This window comes from Panthera tigris, chromosome A1 (genome assembly GCF_018350195.1).
Source record: "Panthera tigris isolate Pti1 chromosome A1, P.tigris_Pti1_mat1.1, whole genome shotgun sequence".
NCBI lineage: Eukaryota > Metazoa > Chordata > Mammalia > Carnivora > Felidae > Panthera > Panthera tigris.
The window spans coordinates 132,122,833-132,146,442 of NC_056660.1; the positions used below are offsets into that span (position 1 = coordinate 132,122,833).

General features: G+C 37.6%; 1 protein-coding gene across 3 annotated transcripts in view; it reads right to left on the minus strand.

Annotated features, from left to right (window-relative positions):
* Positions 1 to 23,610, minus strand: part of SGTB (small glutamine rich tetratricopeptide repeat co-chaperone beta) — a 43,921-nt gene that overhangs the window by 14,988 nt on the left and 5,323 nt on the right. For all 3 annotated transcript variants that reach the window (XM_015536572.2, XM_007079890.3, XM_042987643.1), the window contains 3 exons: positions 17,050 to 17,153; positions 12,851 to 12,920; positions 6,639 to 6,738 (listed from right to left, as the gene is read on the minus strand). In XM_015536572.2, coding sequence (XP_015392058.1) covers positions 6,639 to 6,738; positions 12,851 to 12,920; positions 17,050 to 17,153 — 274 coding nt within the window. The remainder of the gene's footprint in view (positions 1 to 6,638; positions 6,739 to 12,850; positions 12,921 to 17,049; positions 17,154 to 23,610) is intronic.

The following is a 23,610-nucleotide window of genomic DNA, read 5'->3' on the forward strand; positions in this document are numbered from 1 at the left end:
AGTGGGCAGAACATTAAGAGGGTGACCTGACACCTCTTTCAATCTTGACAGCTTTTGCTTTAGAACACAAACTGCAAGCTAGCATCTTTCAAAAGAGGATACAGGCACCTGAACCTCTGAGGCCAGGAAAGGGAAGAGAAGTCAGGCTGCATTCCACTCCAATCTTCTGTGAGATAAAGCCAAACATGCCAATGTCTGAACTGAGTATCAGTGTGGCCGGCTCTCACTGCCCCAGCTGTCTGGTTATCAGGGCATAACTAATGAAATTCCAACAGAAGAATACAGTCAGAGTCACCATGTTTGGAGACACCCTCGCTTTCTTTACCTTGTTAGAGAAAGACCATGAATACAATCTGTGTTCTATTTTTAGAGAAAATAAGGCAGAAAAATAAATCACAGATACCTTACATCTCCCATACTGTACACCATGCATAAATAAGTTATAGCAAAAACCTCTTTCTACAGCTAGGAATGACACTGTTTTTGAAAGAAACAAATACTGAAAGCCTAGAGCTATGCTAGTTCCTTTACATACATTATTACTCTTCAGCTACCCTATGATGTGGTTAGTATCACCTCTATTTTACAAGGGAGAAAACTGAAGCTCAAAAAGCTTAAGTGGCTGCCCAACATCACAGAGCTACTAAGTGGCTGACCTGAGATTCAATTCCAAGTTCAACAAACCAAGTCCAACTCCCAGGGAGCCTAATGACTACATGCTGCTTATGGAGGTGGAGGAAAACAGAGTGCCAGACAACGTGGTCTCCGTTTCAAGCTTTCTCGGAGCTCATGCTGTCTCTAGCATTCCTTGGTACCATGCCCTGATGATTCCTAGTTGTGCCTTTTAAATTATGCTCTCCAACCTAAGACCCTTTCCCTGTCCTCTGATTTCTTTACGTCCATCAAATCTAGCTCCAACTCAAATTCCCCATCACCTGAGAGGTCTTCTGGACAAATTTTCTCCATCACGCCTGGTCTCTCTCCTGTACATCTTTAATTCCATTTATTGCCTCAGTCATTCAACCATCCTTCCATCCCAGAAGCATGAGACAAATATGGGTCAAATCAGCAATGAGGTTGTACAAAAGAAATAAAGAATACTGTTTAGGGACAGAAGACCCAGAAAACTGGCTTGTTTAATGTAAAATATCATTTCATATTATAAAGTACTTGGAAATGTTTTAGACCTATACTCAATCATTTGTTGTTTTCAGTATACAAGTGTACAGTCCTCTATGTATAGTCCTCCATGCAACCAAAAAAAAAAAATTGGCTGAACTCCTGTGAGGCACAATGCTAGGTACTATAGGGGATACAAAAAAAAAAAAAAGATCCAATCTCTGCCCTTCACCTGAAGAAAAAATATGTATATAACTATAAGGTAAAACGTATGATAAACTGATATGTTACATATCACGGTCAATTCTAGGAGCATACAAAAAAGGCAAAAATAAATAATAGGTATTCAAGGAAAGACTCAGGTTTTCCTGGTACCTAACCTGAGCCTAAAGCATCATTAGCCTTTAAGATAAATATTAGAAAAGCAAGACTCAAGATTAAGAAATATGCCAACTGATTGTTTTTTAACAAATAAAAAAAATCACTTCCAGGGGTGCCTCAGTGGCTCAGGAGGTTAGGCGTCTGACTTCAGCTTAGGTCATGATCTCACAGTTCATGAGTTCAAGCCCTGTGTCGGGCTGTGTTGACAGCTTAGAGACTGTTGGTAAAGATAATGTAGTTGGATTTCTAGTATGTACAACTAAATTTGTTATGGATCCAACAGCTATAAATTTTGTACAAAACAAAAAACTAAAAGCAGCCCAGGTGACCATAAACAGGAAAACAGCTTAGCAAATTGTGGTTCACTCAAACAATAGAGTACTACTGAGTAATTAAAAATAAGAACCATTGAGGGGCACCTGGGTGGCTCAGTCGGTTGAGTGTCTGACTTCAGCTCAGGACATAATTTCACAGTTCATGAGTTTAAGCCCCACATCAGACTGGCTTCAGATCCTCTGTCAGCCCCTCTCTCTCTGCCCCTCCCCAACTTGTACATGTTCTTTCTCTCTTTTTCTCTCTCTCAAAAATAAATAAACATTAAAAAAAAAAAAGAACCACTAAGAGAAGCAAGAACATGGTGAAGCTTGAAACCATTAACTTGAATAAAAACAGTCTCACTCAAAAAAGTACATGTGGTATGATTCCTTTTATGTGGAATTCTAAAAGAAACAAATCTTACTTCTAGTGGAAAAAAGAAAACAATGGTTGCCTCTGATGTTTTAGGCAACTGACTCTGAAGGAGCATAAAGAATTTTCAGTATCTTGATAGGGGGTTATGTGTTATACAAGTATATGCATTTGTCTCTTAATTCTATCATTCTATTAATGATATTGCATGATAAAGTATTTAGGAGGAAAATGTACTAATGGCTGCAATTTACCTTGAAATTCATCAAAAGTAACATGGACTAATAAACAGAGGGGGCACAAATAGCTGAATAAAAATATGATTGAGCAAATATACTAAAATATTAAAGGCAATATCTTGATATGGATGGATATAAGAGTACTTACTGCAAACTTCTTTCAACTTCCAAGTATTTCATAAAAAAGTAAGAAACCCCCCAAAAAGAAGATAAATGACACTAGATTAATTCAAAACAACACCTATCAGACTAATATCATTTCCTTTTCATTTTAACAGGCTTACTACCAGACTCTATTAAATCAGAGAAAGACAATTGACAACATATTTGGACTCCCAATAAATTTGGATCTCTCTTCATATTCTGATCAAAACAAAAAAAACCCAGTGTGCATAAATAATAATATTGAATAATAACATTATAATATAGAATTAATTATATAGTATATATTTAATATAATATATAACTAATATTTATATTATTATGAATAGACAATATTATTATGCAATAATAACACTGTTGTGTACAACACTCTTTACTAGAAAGCTTCCTAGCACTTTATATGTATTAACTATTTGATCTCTACAACAATCCTATGAGGTAAATACTATTAGCCAAATTTTACTAATGGGGAAACTAAAGTATACCTGTGTTAGGTAATCTGCTCAAGGTCACACACCTAGTAAGTGCCAGAGCCAGAAATTAGAATCCAAAGAGGCTGGGTCAGAACCCCTGCTCTTAACCACTTCCCTATGACTGTTCCCTTAGTTGACTTCATAACTGACAGAATATAACATGTGGCGTTCTTAAGTTTGTAAATGACATGAAACTTGGAGCAAAAAGTAAACACATTACTTTACAAATTACTGGAAAAGATTAAGGGTCATACACATGAGAGACTTTAACAAGATAAAATTCTACAGGGATAAAATAGAAGATCCTGAATTTTGGAAGAGACAAACAACTAAACCTCCAGTGACAGCACTGGTACACAGCAGGTGTTTGGCAAGAACCTGTCAAATGAAAATATGACTGAATGACAGAATAAAGAGAATGTGTGAAAAAGAGACACTTTAATAAACCAAAAGCAAAATATTAATTCAATAAATAATGCTATAAAACGCTAACATATATAATTACGTTATCTAGAAGTAGGTTAAATGAGAGCCCTAGGAGACTGCTGTGGTCAGACCAATTCTGGAAATGCTGTATGAATTTCTGGGAACTACAGAGTAACAGATACAGGTAAACTGGAACAAGTTTAGAGCAAAAGTGCAGAACTTTAAGCTCTATTATCTAAGGTGTAATTGGAAAAACTGCAAATATACAATGTGGAGAAAAGAACTCAAATGAACATGGCAGCAAACTTCAAAATGTAAGGTACTATTATGAAAAAGAAGGATCATAATTATTCTGTAACTGCCCTTAAAAATAAAAATTAAAACTGCCAACTGAGATTAGCTACAAGGGCTTCAGGAAAACAAGTTCAGTGTCAACATAAGGAAGACTATTCCAGCAGACAGAACCACGAAAGAAAATGCAGGGGAGGGGCGCCTGGGTGGCTCAGTCAGTTAAGGTCAGGTAATGATCTCGCAGTTTGTGGGCTCGAGCCCCGCATAGGGCTCTGTGTTAACAGCTCAGAGCCTGTGGCCTGCTTCAGAATCTGTCTCTCCTCTCTCTCTGCCCCTCCCCCACTCACTCGTATGCTCTCTCTCTCTCTCTCAAAAATAAATAAACATCAAAAAAAATGTTTTTTTTAAATAAAAGAAAATGCAGGGGAGAAGGGGTCATCTCAGAAGGGTATGAATACCCTAAATAGCACAAGGATAACTCAATGAAAGATTAGACCAAATTAAAGATCTCTTCCAAATCTAAGAATTTACTGTGTAACAAAAGGTAATTTTTATACATGTCTGCCCTAAAAGGTTTCAAATTGGTTAAAATAGATACCATTCACCAAAACAGACTTGCAATGATAAAATTTAAATGTGAAGGAAAGATAAGTTATTTGTCAGGTCTGCAAATGGGGAAGGCTTTAAGACTAAAAACACTGGACACTCTCAAACAGGGTTGCTTGTTGGGGTGGTGGGTGGGAGGATGGGCTAAATGGGTGATGGACATTAAGGAGGGCACTTCTTGGGTTGAGCACTGGGTATTGTATGTAAGTGATGAATCACTGGGTTCTACTCCTGAAACCAATACTACACTGTATGTTAACTAACTTGAGTTTAAATAAATAAATAAGACTGGGGCGCCTGGGTGGCTCAGTGGGTTAAGTGTCCAACTTCGGCTCAGGTCATGATCTTGTGGTCCGTGAGTTCGAGCCCCGCATCGGGCTCTGTGCTGACAGCTCAGAGCCTGGAGCCTGTTTCAGATTCTGTGTCTCCCTCTCTCTCTGACTCTCCCCTGTTCATGCTCTGTCTCTCTCTGTCTCAAAAATAAATAAATAAATAAATAAATAAATAAATAAATAAATAAGACTTAAAAACACTGGAATAAAATTCCAAAGAAAGGAAAAAAAAAAAAAACAACAAGGAAAAACAAACTTGTCTACACAAATATTTAAAACCTTTACATATGAAAAACATTAAAAGGCAAACAGTAAGCTATGCAATTAGGACAAATGGATTATATATTTAATATACAGCTATGCTGTACAGGAGAGTAGACATAAGCTACATGTGGCTACTGAAATTTAAATTAATTTAAATTGATTTTCAATCAATTAAACAATAAAAATTTACTTTCTCATTTGCACTAGACATATGTCAAGTGGTCAAAAGCCACTCTGGCTAGTGGCGACTGTAATGAACAAAGCAGATACAGAACATTTCCATCACTGCAGAAAGTAATACTGGAACTTTAATATTTAAGATAGATTATTTTAGTTCAGGGAATCCATTACACAGTTGATGCAAGAGCTAAGATGCCAGGCAGGGGCATCTTGTTGTGTAGCAATCCAGAGATGAGGAACAGCAGGAGCCATTACCATCCCTAAGATAGAAGACAGAGTGCAGAGTCCAAAAGCCAACATCGCCTGGCAAAAGCTGTGACCATAGCAGGTGTCTTGGGTGGGAGCTGGAGACAAGGATGAGAAGCAGCTCCTGCTGGATAAATACCCTGATGTAAAAAGAGGAGAAGAAACACCCGCCTTCTCCCCTCCTCTGCCCTCCAATCTCCTGCCAGTACCTCCTGTGACTGAACCCAGACAAAACTCAGGTGACAAAGGGCCCTGGGAAATGTAGCCTATAAGGGTCGGACCCTTTGTTTAAAAAGGGCAGAACAGGGAAAGAAAGAAGTATGAGGTCAAACAAGCTAAGGCCGGGCACAGGTACAAAGAGATAATTGTAAGAAAACGAACAAACACAAATGGCCAACATGTGAAAAATGTCCAACCTTAGCAGTAGTTAAATACAAATTAGAACAATTACTATTAAAATAAAATTAATATTAAATTAATAATAAATAATGATAACTCAAGTACTTAGTGCTGATAAGGATGTGGTAAAAACAGATGCACTCATACACTTCCAGGGAAGGAAATAAATTTTCAAAATTTTTCAAAGAAGTTCGAACAATTTGCAATCAGCGTCGACAAATTTTGAATGTTTACACAGTTAAATCAATTGAATGCAGAGCCAAGGATAAACCCAAAGTCCAGAAAATCTGAATTTCAGAAAATAATTTGAGAAACAAAGATGTTCATTCCAACTTCATCATATTGAAAAAAAAAAAAAGGAACAATCTGCCAGTACATTTATATAAAGTACATTTAAAAAAACAATAAAATAAGTTAAGGTACATTTATACGTTTATTAAAAAATAACTAGTGCTTGTTTGCCAGCCACAATGATAGGTGCTGGAAATACAAAAAAGATTAAGAGGTAATAACAGACTAATCTGTATCCATTTAAAGAATGTTTATGAAGAGTTTCAACAAAATAAGGACATGTTTATGATATGCCTACTGAATAACAACGAATCTAAAACCGATGACACATCAAACAAAATATGCCAAAGGTTAGTTAATAAGAGTGACTACCTCTGAGTGTTAATTTTGTGGGTTATTTTTCCTTCTTTCTACCTTCCTGAACTTTCAAATTTTTCAAAATAAATCTTACGAAATAAATTTATTTCAAAATAAATTTTCAGTGCTATTAATACAAATTACAGTTTAAGAACTATAAACCTGCCACAACAGTGCCAGTTTACCTGTTGCAATAATAAACTGCATTATTTGGATCCAGTTCTATCGCCTGTGTGTAACAATCCACGGCAGCAGCATAATTTTCTTCTTTCATGTGGTTATTGCCTAAAATAATCAATATGTACAATAAGTATAACATACACACACAAAAAAGCCTGAAAGATACATTTTAATCATAGAAACTACAACAAAATGAAGGTCAGCAATGTGATTTTTCTTTTTTTTAATTTTTTAAGTAAACTCTACCCTCAATATGGGGCTTGAACTCACCACCTCGAGATCAAGAGTCGCATGCTCCACAAATTGAGTGAGCCAGGCACCCCACCAACATGATTTTTCATCAGCAGTAGAGCTAAATTTTATATTTTACTATACAGTTGACACTCCTTAGCCATCAGTGTGTTTAAGTGATTTTTAACAACATGAAGTCTTAAAGCAAGTAAAGCTTGTATACCTTATTAAATCCAGGCTTCATAAGTGAGTAAATGCAACAATTATGAGTATCTCATGGCAAAATCTAATCTCTTCTCACCTTCCTTATATTCATCTCCTGCCTTCCTTTTAGAGCTGCTCCCCCATTCCAGATGCAATCCCCTTCCCCATCATCATCTCATTATCCACTCCTTCCCTTGTCAAAACATACACCTGCTATGGGGCACCTGGGTGGCTCAGTCAGTTAAGCATGTGACACTCGATTTAGGCTAAGGTCATGATCCCAGGGATCATGGGATTGAGGCCCATATCATGCTCCAGGCTGACAGTGTGCAGTGAAATTCTCTCTCTCCCTCTTTCTCTCCCCCTCCCCCCACTCTCTTAAAATAAGTAAACAAAAAACAAAACAATACAAAAAACCCTACTGAAGGGGCGCCTGGGTGGCTCAGTCGGTTAAGCGTCCAACTTCAACTCAGGTCACGATCTTGCGGTCTGTGAGTTCGAGCCCCGTGTCGGGCTCTGGGCTGATGGCTCAGAGCCTGGAGCCTGCTTCGGATTCTGTGTCTCCCTCTCTCTCTGCCCCTCCCCCGTTCATGCTCTGTCTCTCTCTGTCTCAAAAATAAAATTAAAAAAAAAAGTTTAAAAAAAAAAATGCTACTGAATAGCCAAAATCTCAGAATTCTGCTATGTGGGTAAGCCAGTAAAATTAATCATGTTAATATGCTATTGGAAGATCATATTTTTTTGTGCTATCCATTCCAGAGACAGATTTCTTAAAGGGGACTGTTGGACATTAATTTCTAGAAAGAATTTCAGGTACCATGGCTATCCCACAGGGTGCTAATTTTCAGGAAGTCATCTACAGATACATCTGGTAATAATTTAGCTAGGTTAAGAACTAGCCAGCAAAATAAGGAATTTCCTGTTGGCTATCTTTTGTATTCCATTAAAGGGAAAAATGTGTCCTGCTCACTGATAAGAACCACGGTTCAAAACTGAAATTTTAAAACACTGGGATTAAGAGGAAGGATTTACATCACAAAAGCCTCTGTTACTCCTCCCAACTTTCTCTAAACCAGAAGCTCTCCTATTAGTTTTGTCTTTTAATACATCATTAGCTACTTAACAGGAGTAGGAGAGTATAACTTTGCAGGGAACAGGAACAGCAAGATTAAAGGAAAGGCAGGTAGACAAAAGCATATAAAAGCATGCAAAAGTTACTGCAAATTAAGAATCAAAAATGAAGGGTGACTGGGTGGCTCAGTTGGTTAAGCATCAGACTCTTGATCTCAGCTCTGGTCATGATCTCACTGTTCTGGGTTCGAACTCCCAGGTAGAGCTCTGCACTGACAGTGGGGACCCTGCTTGGGATTCTCTCTCTCCCTCTCTCTGCCCTTCCCCTGCTCATTCTCTCTCTCTCAGAAAAAGTACATAAACACGAAAAAAAAAGAAACAGACCTTCATCCTGGTTTAAAAAAAAAGAATCAGAAATGAATATAAAGAGTAACCTAATAGGTACACAGTTTCTTTTGAGGTGATAAAAAATGTTCCATAACTGTGGTAATGGCTGCACAACTCTGAATATTCTTCAAAACCAGTGAATTTGTACACTTAAAAATTTTGTTTTTAATGTTTATTTTTGAAAGAGAGACAGAGACAGAGTCTGAGTAGGGGAGGGGCAGAGAGACAGAGAGACACAGAATCTGAAGCAGGCTCCATGCTCTGAGCCATCAGCACAGAGCCTGATGCAGGGATAGAACTTATCAGCCGTGAGATCATGACCTCAAGTCAGATGCTTAACCAACTGAGCCAGCCATCCAGGCGCCCCTGAATTTATACACTTTAAAGGAGTAAATTTTATTTACAATAAAGCTGTTTTTACAATAAAAAAAAACTAATTTAGACCCCCACCCCCAAGATGTAATGAATATAAAGCCTCTAAGGAAGCTAAGAGGATTACATAGTTTTTATCATAGAGCAAGAAATTAACTACATGAGCCTAAGTACTGAAATACATTTGCTTAACCCATGTAAAAGATTTAAATTTTCTGGGTTATGTGGGTTTTCCTGTTGCTATGGGCCTTTTTGTCTCGGGGTTCTTAGGGAGCCCTCTTGCTCAACTATAGACCCTAAGAGTTAAAACCGAAAATGAAAAGACTACTTAACTCATGCTCTAACTAAAATCCATTGCTCTTATTTCTTATCACACTTTCTTGAGGCAATGATGAAGGTGTTGTGCAATGACCAGAACATTCCAACTGCTAGACTAGAAAAGCCCTGATAGCAAGGTAATGCCTAGAATACCACACCCCTCAGATCCCTTTCCCTACCCTTTATAGTGCTGAAAACATACTGATCCTCAGCTGTGATCATGCACTGCCTCCAGGCTCTCTAGCACGTACCCCCTGAACCTCTGCCAGTAAAACTCTAGGTGTCCATCTTGTGGGAGGAGAGGTGGGCATGTGTAAAGATGGAGCCTGCCGCCTCCCCTGGCTGCTGGCACCCAAAGTTAATTTCTCTTTTCTCTTTTCCAAACCCTCCTCTCTTGAGTTACTGGTTACTCTTGCAAGAAGTTTAGGACTTTATCTGAGTTTGTTCAGCAACAGTGTTGGCAAACCCAGCCAGGAGCTGTGCTTCTGACTGTGCAGCCCCCTTGAGATTCCAGGGGACAGAGCAGCTGGACCTGCAGTGCAAGAGCTCACCTGTTCCTTTCCTGAGTGAGCAGCTGTGACAGATCGTTTGATAGTCGAGTGGTATTATAATAATAATTATTATTATTATTAAAATCTATTGTATGTATTTTCTTATAAGCCACCATATCAAAAGTCTACATACTACATTGTATATACACTATGCATATGTACACTATATGTATATATATATTTACATATATTTACGATAAGCCTTAAGTCACAAAATATCCAATATGCAAATATTTGGGACACAAATGAAGAAATTTGTAAAGATAAATATAACCGAACACTGTATAGCACTTTATACTTATGGGGTACTCTCCTGTAAAATTGTCTCCTTTAATTATCAAGACAACCTATAAGAGGCACCTGGGTGGCTCAGTCAGTTAAGCATCTGACTTCAGTTCAGGTCATGATCTCATGCTTCATGGAATGGAGACCCACATCAGGCTCTGTGGTGACAGCTCAGAGCCTGGAGCCTGCTTCGGATTCTGTGTCTCCCTCTCTTTCTGCCCCTCCCCTACTCTCTCTCTCTCTCTCTCAAAAATAAATATTAAAACAAAAAGACAACCTACAAGATATGTACATATTTTTGTGATGTGTCAGGGAATCACAGAAAAGAAATCATCTTGGTTTTGTCTCAACTTACTGCAACTCTTTACAAATGAAGCACACAAAAATATTTGAAAGACACCTCTAGGAAGGTACTACCTGGCTAGAAGCCTTGATTAACACAGACAAGTGTCACAGGCAGCCTGGAAAAACCTTATGCTTGACAAACTGCAGTGGCCATTAGTGCTCACATGAATAAAAACCTGTATAAAATAACAATTGCTTTAACTTTGTGTGTAACATGTCTCAGATGTGATATGTTTTAGTAAAACGAAAGAATAAAAGCTTTGAGGGGTACCCGGGTGGCTCAGTCGATTGAGTGTCCAACTCTTGATTTTGGCTCAGGTCATGATCCCAGGGTTGTGGGGTCGAGCCCTGCTTCAGGCTCTGCGCTGAGCCTGGAGCCTACTTGAGATTCTCTCTCTCTGTCTCTCTCTCTCTCTCTCTCTCTCTCTCTCTTCCCCATTTCCACCTGTTGCGTGTGTGCATGCTCTCTCTTTCTCTCTCTCTCTAATATTAAAAAAAGAAATAAAAAGAATAAAAGCTTTTGTGGTTAAAGGGGAAAGTAGTAAGTAATTCAGTTACCCATGCTCGAGCATTAAATGAGTCTCAGCCTGCATATTCTCTTAATCCTCATCTTACCAACATTCATTATATCAAAGCAAACTCTGTGGGGAATGCAATCTCCCCATGTTCTGCATGCAGAGGGAGTAAACATGAGGGCCAAAAATAAAATTTCAATTTGCCATTTATTCAATATCATTACTAGAGTTAAACCAAGGGAGCTTAAAAAGCAAGCATTAATGGAAAATACACGGCATCACTAAGGATTTCACACAACTACAAAACTCAGAGTGGGGGGAAAAAAAACACCAGGTTAAATTGTTTCAACTAGAAACTAAATATATGAAAAATGCATTTCTATCCAGATAGTTTAAATCCAAATTCTTTGGGGAGTACTCTTAATTCAAATGACAACAAGGATCTAGTTTTTACTTAATTTTGCATGTAATTTATGAAAGTCATACTATTCTAAAATTTTAAGCCACTATAGTAGTATTAATTCTTAAAGTGAGAAATTAAAAATTGAAATCAGTCTATTTGTTGGATATACAGAACTTTATAGTGTAATCCCATGAAGATAATCACATAATAATAAAAACATAGACAAAGATATTAAGACAATGTCATCTATGGGGCGCCTGGGTGGCTCAGTCAGCTGGGTGGCTGACTTTGGCTTAGGTCATGATCTCAAAGCTCGTGAGTTCGAGCCCTGCGTCTGGCTCGGTGTTGACAGCTCGGAGCCTGGAGCCTGCTTTGGATTCTGGGTCTCCCTCTCTCTCTGTCCCTCTGCTGCTCACGCTCTGTCTCTCTCTCTCTCTCTCTCTTTCAAAAATAAATAAATATTAAAAAACAAAATTTTAAAAAAGACAATGTTTACCTAAGATTACAAAATTATCTGGCTACGTAAGTAAATCATGGTCTAAAGTACTATGGAGCACTATGCGGCCATTAAAAGCAGTGACATATTAAAAAAAAACAACAGTGATATACATGTATGTTTAAAATAAAAATTTGATAGAGAGGATAAGACCCAAGGAATAGGAAGAGTATACTCTCTTCCATATCTACCTTTTAAGAAATCAAGTGATTGTGTTTGTTTTGTTTTGTTTTTAACTGCCTTCTTCAGTTTAAAGTCCAGGAAATGGTTTCTGAACCAATTTTGTATAGCTTCTGAATGTGGCATATTCCCTAATAAATGTCTGCCTACAGGACAGGGAATTTTTTGGCTCTCATTCATTGCCAATACAAGACTCTTCCCGAGAGCTTCTTAGTACAAATCTTGTGTGCCTGACCTAACTCTCCTCTATAGCTTAACATAAATGACATGACAGGAAAAATTAAACGCAGATCTTCAACACTGCCTTATTTATTATAACTAAAAATGCTTCAAGAGCCAGTATTGAAAAATGTAATTATGTAGTAGTCAAATGTGGTAATAAATACTTAAGTCAAGTGCCACATACATGTATTAACAGGTATCAAAGAACTCAAAAACAATGAACATATACAAAAGTTAAAATAATACTGAAAATTATTTTCCTCTACGCAAGCATAAAAAAAAAAAAATTTGAAATCCCAAATTTCTCCTTTCCTCTCTTCAAGCATAAAGAAGAATTTGGAACCCCAGAGTACATGTAGCAAATGCAGTTAGAAGTAATCACCCCTTAAGTTACTTGTTTTGCAAGTTTTATTCACAGCAGATCTGCTTCTCTGGAAGCAAGGCATAACTACATTATTGTTCACAAGCCATTCCAGGTTTCTTCCATATCACATTCATTTCTGTTTCACAAATATCATGTGGACGTATGACAGTTCAGACTTGGCAGCGTAAATCAGACTCTCACCAACTGCAGAGTCACTTTCTCCAGAGTTTCACGAAGTTTTACGAAATAGTAATTTCTCTATGAAATACTCACCTTCATCTTTTAATTGGTCAGCTTTTCCCACGTCTTCAGGCACTGAGTTTGAGAGAGGCAAAATATCATTCTGAAATTAAATAAAAATCAATGTACAGAGTTTCCATTTACCTGCATAAAAAAGTCATCCCACAGAACTATAAATAATAATAAATAAATTGTATTACAGTAAATCACCTATATTTACACGGGATGAAATCTGGCTGTAAATAATAGGGTTACATAGAAATAGGGGGGAAGTCCTTCCACATACGTTTTTTAGAAAAATGAGTATGTAGAATTTTTCTAGAAGATAATGGGCTAATATGAATCAAATTTTTTACTTGCTTTTCCTACATCAAAAAAACCCTACTTCATGAACAACAAATATAAATAATCAGTATACAAAGAATAGGAATAGAAAATATATTCAAGAGATTATTTATATTAATAAAAATCTTGAAGCATAATGTTTAATATCTAAAGAGATCTCCTAAGTCAAATTCACAGTTTATAAAAAGAAGCATTAATAATGTAACACCATTATTTAAATATGTGCATACACATATACATGCACACAGGCTAACACAACAAAGACAGGAAAGGTCTAACGAGAAAGGTTGAAAGTAATATTTGGAGGTAAAATTTTCAGTTTCTTCTTTATATCTTTCCTTGTTGACCAATTTTTTAAAAACAATGGACATATATTTATTTATCATTTAAAAAAGGCAATGTAAATTTCCTGTTTTCAGTAGCTACTATCATCCTCAAACCTCTTTTGCATTACTAATGTTCAAATCGAAGGGGCATTTAGAAATATCTTGAGTAGCAATTGGAACACAATGTATTTTTCCATGTTTGAAAGATCTTTAAAAAAAATTGTTTTTAATGTTTATTTATTTTTGAGAGAGAGAGAGAGTGCAAGCAGGGGAGGAGCACAGAGAGAGGGAGACAAAGAATCCAATCCAGGTTCCAGGCTCTGACCTGTCAGCACAGAGCCCAATGGGGGTTCAAACCCACGAAAGGTGAGTCATGACATGAGCTGAGGTCAGAGGCTTAACTGACTGAGCCACCCACGCACCCCTTGAAAGATCTTTTTTAACTTGTGTTGCTTTTACACTTGACTCTGAAGTTCAAAAATAAGTCTAAAATTTTCAAGAAAGCATAATTTGTAGCTAATATACCTATGTACCACATTTAGAATATATCCACCATTTATTTACTTTGAGAAAGACAGAGACAGCATGAGTGGGGAAGGGCAGAGAGAGGGGGACAGAGAGAATCCCAAGCAGGCTCCACACTGTCAGTGCAGAGCCCATGTGGGGCTCAAACCCACGAATCCATGAGATCATGACCTGAGCCAAAACCAAGAGTTGGATGCTTAACTGACTGAGCCACCCAGGTGTCCTTCACCATTATCTCTGTCTTGACCAAAGTTTCAATAAACTTGATAGCTCTAACTTTGGAAATATACTTCGCTAATTGCACACAAATATTCACAAGTACAAAATCATAAAGTATGTGAGCTGTTCTTAATTTTTTAATCTTTCTATACTAATCAGTTTTTCTAAACATAAAATATTGGAATAAAAATGTATAGAATACAAATAGGAATCCTTATAACTAGAGGTCACTACTTAAAACTGGCTACAGTCTCCTAGGATGTAAGTGTAGTTCAAGGACACATTATTGCCCTGCAGTACCTACTTTCAGGGTTTCTTCTATTTCACATCTTCTAATAATCCTGGGAAGTTAAGGGGAGGAGGGAGGGGAGTGACTTTTTGAGTCAGAAGAATGGCATATTGAGAAATGGACTCTAATCCATTCTGTCTTCTAAATTCTTCTGAATTATTTTAATGAAATTGCCACAGTTGTATAACTTTGAAAACTAATTCTCATATTCATTAAATGCATTTGAGCAGGCCATGATGTGGGGATGAGTGTTACCTGCCTTATATAAAAGGAATGAATCCATTTAGTATATAAACTTAATTGAGGGAAAAAAGAGAAGAGAAAGACCAGTATCCTAAAACTAAAATGACAGAAATAACAACCATGGACACTTGGTGAGACAAATAACTTCAATTTTTTTAAGTTTTTATTTTAATTCCAATTAGTTAACATACAATATTATATTAATTTCAGGTGTACAATGGAGTGATTCAACAGCTGTATCCATCACCAGGTGACCATCACAGCAAGTACACTCCTAATTTCCATTACCTATTTCCCCCATCTCCCCACATACCTCCCCTCTGGTAGCCATTGGTTTGTTCTCTATAATTAAGAGTCTGTTTCTGAGTTTGTCTCTGTCTCCCTTTTTTATTTTCCCTTTGTTTGCTCGTTTTCGAAATTCCACAGTGAAATCATATGGGATTTGTCTTTCTCTGACTGACTTATCTGACTTATACTCTAGCTTTGTCTATGTTTTTACAAATGGCAAGATTTCATTCTTTTTTATTGCTGAAAAGAGGCAAATAATTTCTTTAATTATAACAATCTGTATGCTGCTCTGGGCAGGTGTAGACTCTGTCTGCTGTACTCTGCTAACAAAGACATACGTAATGAAGTTGCTGTTGTTAAATAAGGCAAACAAAGGAGTGACATCACAAATAACACTACACAGATACACAATGAAGCCAGGTTTAAGAACTTATATTTTTGGGAATGCAAGCTGGTGCAGCAACTCTGGAAAACAGTATGGAGTTTCCTCAAAAAACTAAAAATAGAACTACCCTACGACCCAGCAATGGCACTATTAGGCATTTATCCACGGGATACAGGTGTGCTGTTTCGAAGGGACACATGCACCCCCATGTTTATAGCAGCACTATCAACAATAGCCAAAGCATGGAAAGAGCCCAAATGTCCATTAATGGATGACTGGATAAAGAAAATTATATGTAAAAAAAAAGAAATTATATTTTAAAAATAGCAAGTCAAAAATGCTTACAGTTAAACACAATCAGAGAGAAAAAGTAAGACAGGCGTCAAAAAAAAAAAAAAAGCTCTACTTAAACAGAGTGCAAAAGTCAATTTGAGCTTTCTGGGAGGTAAAGAAAAATTCTGATCTCTTTAGTACTAAGTCACCAGTGACAAGAGCTAAGGAGTGAGCACGTCCAAGTGTTGTCTCCAGCAGAGGCCTCTTGGGCATCTAGGAGTTAAAGAAGGTTAGCTTCAGCCATGGGCATGTCCAGCCACTGAAATGGGGTTCCCTAAGGAGGCCAGAAACCCAGGCAATGAAAGAACCATAGCAACTGAAGTGAAGAAAAGGGGAATTCTCTGATGAGGAGTGCAGGGACACGTCACTATCTCCTTATATCTTTGTTATATAATTAGAATTCATCTGTGTGATAACTGCATTATTCTTTTTCCAAGAATAGAGAGAACAGTTTACTGCCAAACTGCCATCTTCATTGCAACTCTCAGAACCTCTTCTCACAAGTTCTAGAAACAGTCAATGTGGTATTCTCAGCAATGTCCCTGCCAGGCTTAAATATATACTATATGATTCAGCCTCTCTCCTGAGTGCCTCCTTCTGTACTGAAGCTTGAATACAGAACTAGAATAACAAAATGAGTTCATGAGGCATCAAAATGTAACCAAAAAACACATGGGAGATCACCCTGGGGCCCTAAACTCAGTCACCTTAAAATTTTCAAATTTATGGTCATGTTCCCTGAAAAGGCCAGAAACCAGAGACGATGTAAACAGTTCTCAAGAGCAGACACCAGAAACTTGGTTTTCAGTGTTACGTTTGCACATTGAGCCTGAACCTTCCCTTGTTTTAAAGAGGCCTTACAATGGCCAATTTGATGAAATCTGCTTCAAAGTGATGATTCAATTTCTGATGAATCTATTTCTACACAGTTGCTGCGTAAGCAGGAAAATCTTGTTTTTATCTTTTATTCAATGCTTTAGGGGAATGTTAATACAGATGTCAGAAATCTAAAAATGCTCAGATAGTATAAAGGACTTAAAAAGTATATCATTAAATATAAAAGAAGGTGAGAGAATGAGAATAGCTACTAATATGAAAATCTAAAAGCACATTAAAAGAGTTATATTTTAGTTCCCAAATCATATCCATGTGAACTATCTACCTTACACCTAGGGAGAAGTTAGGTACTTAAAGGCCTGGCCCGTAAAATATTAAGAACTCAACATAATATTGTAGTCATACTTAAATCAGATACTAATAGAAAACAATGACAGCTTACCTTACAGAAGGAATTGCTGAACATTTCTGTCAAAGGCTGTGAAACTGCAAGATGAGTATCTTCTGAGCTGATTTTAAAAACTGTCTCCAAGCACTGAATTGCAACTTGAAATAAATTTGAATAGTGAAAAAGAAAATTAGCAACCTAAAAAAAGAAACAACCTCTTTTTTTCTGGTAGAAATCTGCACTCCGTGCAATCTGTGGTAATTCAGTATTTATGATCACAGAACATAAGGAAAACTAAATGGTTCAGCTACATAGAGACTTCTGTTTATAGATCAGCTGTTGAAGGAAGACAACTTGATTTCTTATTCCTCACTTAAAGAAAGATGTTACCTAGAATATAATTTCTCAATATATCTATTACATCATATTCTTGCTGAAGCCAGTCACTAACAGTAAGTTATTCCTCCCTGCCAATATCTATTATCCACCAATGTTCTAATGTTTTGAATAAAACAAACAAAAAAACTCTTCTTTTTTTTATGTGAGAAACAGAATTCTCAACCTGACCAAAAACAGTAACAGAAACAGCACTAAATATTAATCCTGGTATATTTACTTAGATAGATAGGTTGGCTTTAAAAAATTCATTCATGCATACAAATTTACCCTAAGCACCTACTACGTGCAAGGTGGTAGAAATACAGCAGTTAATCTAAAGACAAAAATCACTATTCATGTGATGAAGCTTACATTTAATAGAAGGAGTCAGAGAAACACAAAGTACACAGCATGTTAAATGGTGATAAGGTGTGTCATCTGCATTTGGTATATGACAAGATAACTGATATGGCCAGGGTATGGACAGGGTAGAAAGACATGATGGGAGATGATGCTAGAAAGCAAGTCTGTTATTGGATGACAAGGCACCTCACATAACATTCTTAAAGAATGTGCACTTCACACTACGGGCAAATGGAGAGCCATTAAAGAATTCAGTGAAGGAGAATAACATAACTGGATTTGTGTTTAGAACTACAAGTCTGTGAATGGATAAAGAAGATGTGGTGTATATATAAAATGGAGTATTACTCGGCGATCAAAAAGAATGAAATCTTGCCATTTGCAACTACGTGGATGGAACTAAAGGGTATTATGCTAAGTGACATTAGTCAGTCAGAGAAAGACAAGTGTCGTATGACTTCACTCATATGAGTACTTTAAGACACAGAACAGATGAACATAAGGGAAGGGAAGCAAAAATAATACAAAAAGAGGGAGGGGGACAAAACATAAGAGACTCTTAAATATGGAGAACAAACAGAGGGGTTGTGGGAGGGGGGATGGGCTAAATGGGCAAGGGGCATTAAGGAATCCACTCCTGAAATTATTGTTGCACTATCTGCTAACTAATTTGGATGTAAATTTAAAAAACAAAACTAATTAAAAAAAGAAAAAAAAAGAACTACAAGTCTGATAGGAATGCAGAGAATGAATTAGAATAAGACAAGCTGAAGGAGAAAATGGAAGCAGAAAACCAAGTGGGTTCCTACTTAAACGATCTAAACATAAGGAGTCCAAACCAGGGCAATTACAGGGAAGAAAGATAACCTGTCCTCTCTACAAGTACTCACTGAGGTGAATGGAGGCAGATTCTCATCTTGAGAATTCTCTCCTTTGAAAAGGAATTCTCTCCTGGCTCCGCAAGATGAGAATGTAGCCACAGTGTCCAGTGTACTTCCAAGCAGTATGGAATAGATTCACAAATATTTATGTATGACTTTCATTATTATTTGTATGCAATATATTTAAACTAAAAACACAACAGAACAAAAACACTTCACCCATTACTTCACCCATTACTCTCACCTCCATGCCCCACCTCTGACAACCACCAATCTCTTTTCTGTATCTATGTGCTTGCTTTGTTTATTTATTAGCATTGCACATATAAGAGAGATCATAGAGTATTCATCTCCCGCTGTCTGATTGATTATAGATTCATTGATATTTGTGTATGACTTTTAAAGGATACATTATGTATTAATTATGGCCCTGAGAAAAACACCTCCATCATAATAGAAATACTATTACTATCACTATCCACAGAACAATTCTCCTTAGAAAAGAGACTGAATTGGGGCACCTGGGTGGCTCAGTCACTTAAGCGTCCAACTTTGGCTCAGGTCATGATCTCATGGTTTGTGAGTCTGAGCCCTGTATCGGGCTTTCTGCTCTCAGCAAAGAGCCAGCTTCAGATCCTTTCCCTCTCTCTCTGACCCTCCCCTGCACGCACTTTCTCTCCCTATCAAAAATAAATAAACATTGGGGCACCTGGGTAGCTCAGTGGGTTAAGTGTCTGACTTCGGCTGGGGTCATGATCTCGCGGTCTGTGAGTTCAAGCCCTGCATCAGGCTCTGTGCTGACAGCTAGAGCCTGGAGCCTGCTTCAGATTCTGTGTCTCCCTCTCTCTCTGCCCCTCTTCCGCTCACACTCTGTCTCTCTCTCTCAAAAATAAATAAACACTAAAAAAATTTTTAAATAAATAAATAAACACTAATAAGCAACTAAGTTACCAACCACAAGAAGTCAGAGTGCCTTTAACATAGAAAATAATCTGCTGTTTACCCATTCCTCATCCTCTCAATTTCTATTCTTGCCAAGCGCTTGTTTTCACGCTTTAGTTGCTCCAGCACTAAAAACATTGGGCTACAAGAAAATATGCTCCCACTGCCATGAAGTCAGTTAATGTAAACAACAACAATAATAATGGTAAATGTGTCTGTTTATGTGTATATATTGATTCTTGATCAATATCTTTCCTCCCTGATCAGACTGGTCATTTCCTTTACTGTACCATGTAAACACATACTGGTACATGTTTCTATTATTTTACTTATCATACTATAGGACATGCTCTTAAATGTCTATCTCCCACATTAGACTGTCTCCATGAGGATAAAGCCTATATCTTATTCATCTCTGACTTTAACATATATGGCAAATAGTAGGTATTCAATAAAGTTAATCTACTTCTTTGTTTACAATGGAAGTATAGTTAAATTACAGAGGAAATAACAACAATAAAATCTGTAGAGTAGGGCCCTTCTGCCCTCCAAAACATTAGTTCGCAGCCATGGGAAAAAAGGATAGTCCACAACCAAGTCTTTAACCAAAACCTAGAGTATGTAACTTCAGGGCTAAACACTGACAGGTGAGAAGTCCATGTGGTAACTAAGGGATTTTTATGCTCTATCTTGTTGAGGCAATTCAGTCTAGCTCCTTTATCTCTGTGGCCATTGATCTTAAAACACATGTCTTGTACATACTAGACACAATTAAATATCATTAAAGGAGGTGGATGTTTTGTTTTAAACACAATTATTTGGTGTGTGTTTTTTCAAACTGCTTTACTGAAGTATGGTTGACATATGAAAACCTATTCATATTTAACATCTATAACTCAATGAATTTGAGGATCAGTATACACCTGTGGAACCATTACCACCATTGAATCCAGAGACATACTCATCACCTCCCAAAGTTTGCTCTTATCACTTTTATTATGTGTGTTGTAAGAACACTTAACCTAGGTTCTATATTCCTACCAAATTTTAAGTATATAACAACTGATGATAAGCACTGTGAAGAGTAGTAAGCCTCTAGAACTTGATTATCTTGCATAAGTGAAACTTTGTACTCTTTGACAATCACCTCCCCATTTTCTCCTTCCCCGGCTCTGGCAACCACCATTCTGCTCCCTGCTTCTACGAGTTTGACTATTTTAGATTCTCTGTATAAGCAAAAAGAATTGTTTGATAGGTAAACCTAGTTGCCAAAGTGTTTAACCTTGATGATATTAGTGTAGATGGACAGATTGAGGCAAAGGCCCAACTGGAACGGGTTCAAGAAAAAAGAGAAGGAGGGGAATTAGAAAAGGCATAGACTGCTCTGTCAAAGAGTTTTCCAGCAAAAGGAAGACAAAAAAGCATAAAGTATTATGTGGGGTGACGGTAATATGGCAAAAACTCAGGACTACCTTATTATTTATCCAGCCAAAAAAAATTAAATAACCTAGGTACAATAATTTATCTTACTTTTACCTCAAGATTCTCACTTATGAAACAAGGATTATTACATTCAATCTTCCTTTGAGGAGGTCGTACTCATGAATAAGTCATACGCTATAAACAAATACTGTATATAAATATTGTTCCCCTTTAGCACCAAACAATAATAGTGTGTTTGGTACTGATGAGGAGAAGGACAGTGAAGAACTCTATTCAACACCTACCACATCCTACCTGTTCAGCACTTTATTCAAAAGTTTCCATACTCTAGTTACCTGCCATGACTGATTCTGATTCTCCTAACAAATCTGTCTGATGGAGAGGAGGCAGACAGTTTCCCTTAACAGACTTAGAAATAAAGATATAGTCCAACTAACTGATATGTCCAGGATCACTCGATTCATTCAATTCACCAATTCAATTCAACCCATGTTTACTGTACTTACACTATATTACATGCAGTTCAATGTGTCAGGTACTTTTGTACATGCGCTAGATAGATTAGTGAATAAAACAGAAAAGATCTCTGACCTCTTGGGGCTGACATTCAGGGACAGGGGTGAAGAGCTAGGCTATAAGCAATAAAAAGTAGAGAAGGGTGAAGATATGGAAGTATGGAGAGCAAAGGAGGGAAGCAGGTTCCAGATGTAACAGCGTGCCCAGGGTACGCCTCATTCAGAAAACAGATTTGACAAAGACTCAAAGAAGATGGGGGTATTACCATTATCTAGAAGAACAACATTCTAAGCAGAAAAAATAACCAGAACAGAAGCCTTTAGGAAAGAGGATTTTGTGTATTCAGAGTTAGGAAGCCAATTTGCCTAAAGCCAAATGAGAAAGGGGAAGAGTCTGTGAACAACACATCACAGAAGCCTGAGTTATATAAATACTTTAAACAATGACTAAGTAGCATGAAGAAGTCACTGCAAGATTTTGAGTAGAGAAATGATAGACTCTTTTTTTTAAGATTTTATTTTTTTAATTTTTAAAAAATGTTGGCTTATTTTTAAGTGTGGGAAAGAGACAGAGACAGAGCATGAGCAGGGGAGGGCGGAGAGAGAGGGAGACACAGAATCCAAAGCAGTCTCCAGGCTCCAAGCTGTCAGCACAGAGCCGGACGCGGGGTTCGAGCTCACAAAGTCCAAGATCATGACCTGAGCAGAAGTTGGATGCTTAATGGACTAAGCCATGCAGGGGCCCCTTAAGATTTTATTTTCATGTAATGTCTACACCCACGTGAGGCTGGAACTTACAACCGTGAGATCAAGAGTCGCACATTCTACTGACTGAGTCAGCCAGGGGCCCCTGACATACTGTTTTAAAATATCAATGGTGGGGCGCCTGGGTGGCTCAGTCGGCTGGGCATCCGACTTCAGCTCAGGTCATGATCTCACAGTTCGTGCGTTCAAGCCCCGCATCAAGCTCTGTGCTGACAGCTCAGAGCCTGGAGCCTGCTTCAGATTCTGTCTCTCTCTCTCTCTCTCTCTCTCTCTCTCTCTCTCGCTCTCTCTGCCCCTCCCTGGCTCATGCTCTGTCTCTCTCTGTCTCAAAAATAAATAAAAACATTTAAAAAAAATAAAAATAAAAAAAAATAAAATATCAATGGTAGCTGTATTGGGAATAGTCAACAAAGCTGCAAGGACAAAAGCAGAGAGATCAGTTGGAGGCTATTACATTAAAAAAGATGAGAAATACTTAATTATATCCATGGGTGACATCAGTGGAGATGGGAAGAAACGGTTAAGACTCTAATTTTGAAGGTACAGCCAACAGGATTTACTAAATGATTAAAGGCAGAGTCCAAGAGAAAGAGTTCAGAATGATGCCCAAGTTTGGGGCCTAAGCAACTGAAAAGATAGAGTTGCCATCAACTGAGATAAGGAACAGATTTTGGGTGGGAGGATCAGGAGTTCAGTCTTGGAAATGTTCACTTTGAGATGCCTATTACACATAGAAGTAGAGATATCTAGTAGGCAGTTGGATATAAAAATCTGCAGTTCAGAAGGAAGGTCTTAGTTAAATGCCAAGAAACTGAATGACATCATCAAAAAAGTAAGTGTAGGGGCACCTGGGTGGCTCGGTCAGTTAACTGTCCAACTTCGGCACAGGGCATGATTTTATGGTTTGTGAGTTCAAGCCCCGTGTCAGGCTCTGTGCTGACAGCTCAGAGCCTGGGGCCTGCTTGGGATTCTGGGTCTCCTTCTCTCTCTCCCCCTCCCTCACTCACACTCGGTCTCTCTTTGTCTCTCAAAAATGAATAAACGTTTAAAAAGAAAAAAAAAACATAAGCATAGATAATGAAGAGAAGATCGAGCACTAGACCTTGGGCACTCCAGGTCAGGGAAGAGATGAGAAACTAGCAAAGGAGACAGAAGGAGCAAGGAATAAGAAGAAAACCAAGAGAGTGTGAGGAGGTATCCTGGAAGCCAAGTGAATCAAACATATGACAGCGGGGCAGGGGTGGGGGCTGTGAGATGAGGGTTATCATCAGCTTTATCAACAGCAGCTAAAAAGACACATGAAGACTGACAACTGATCACTGAACTAA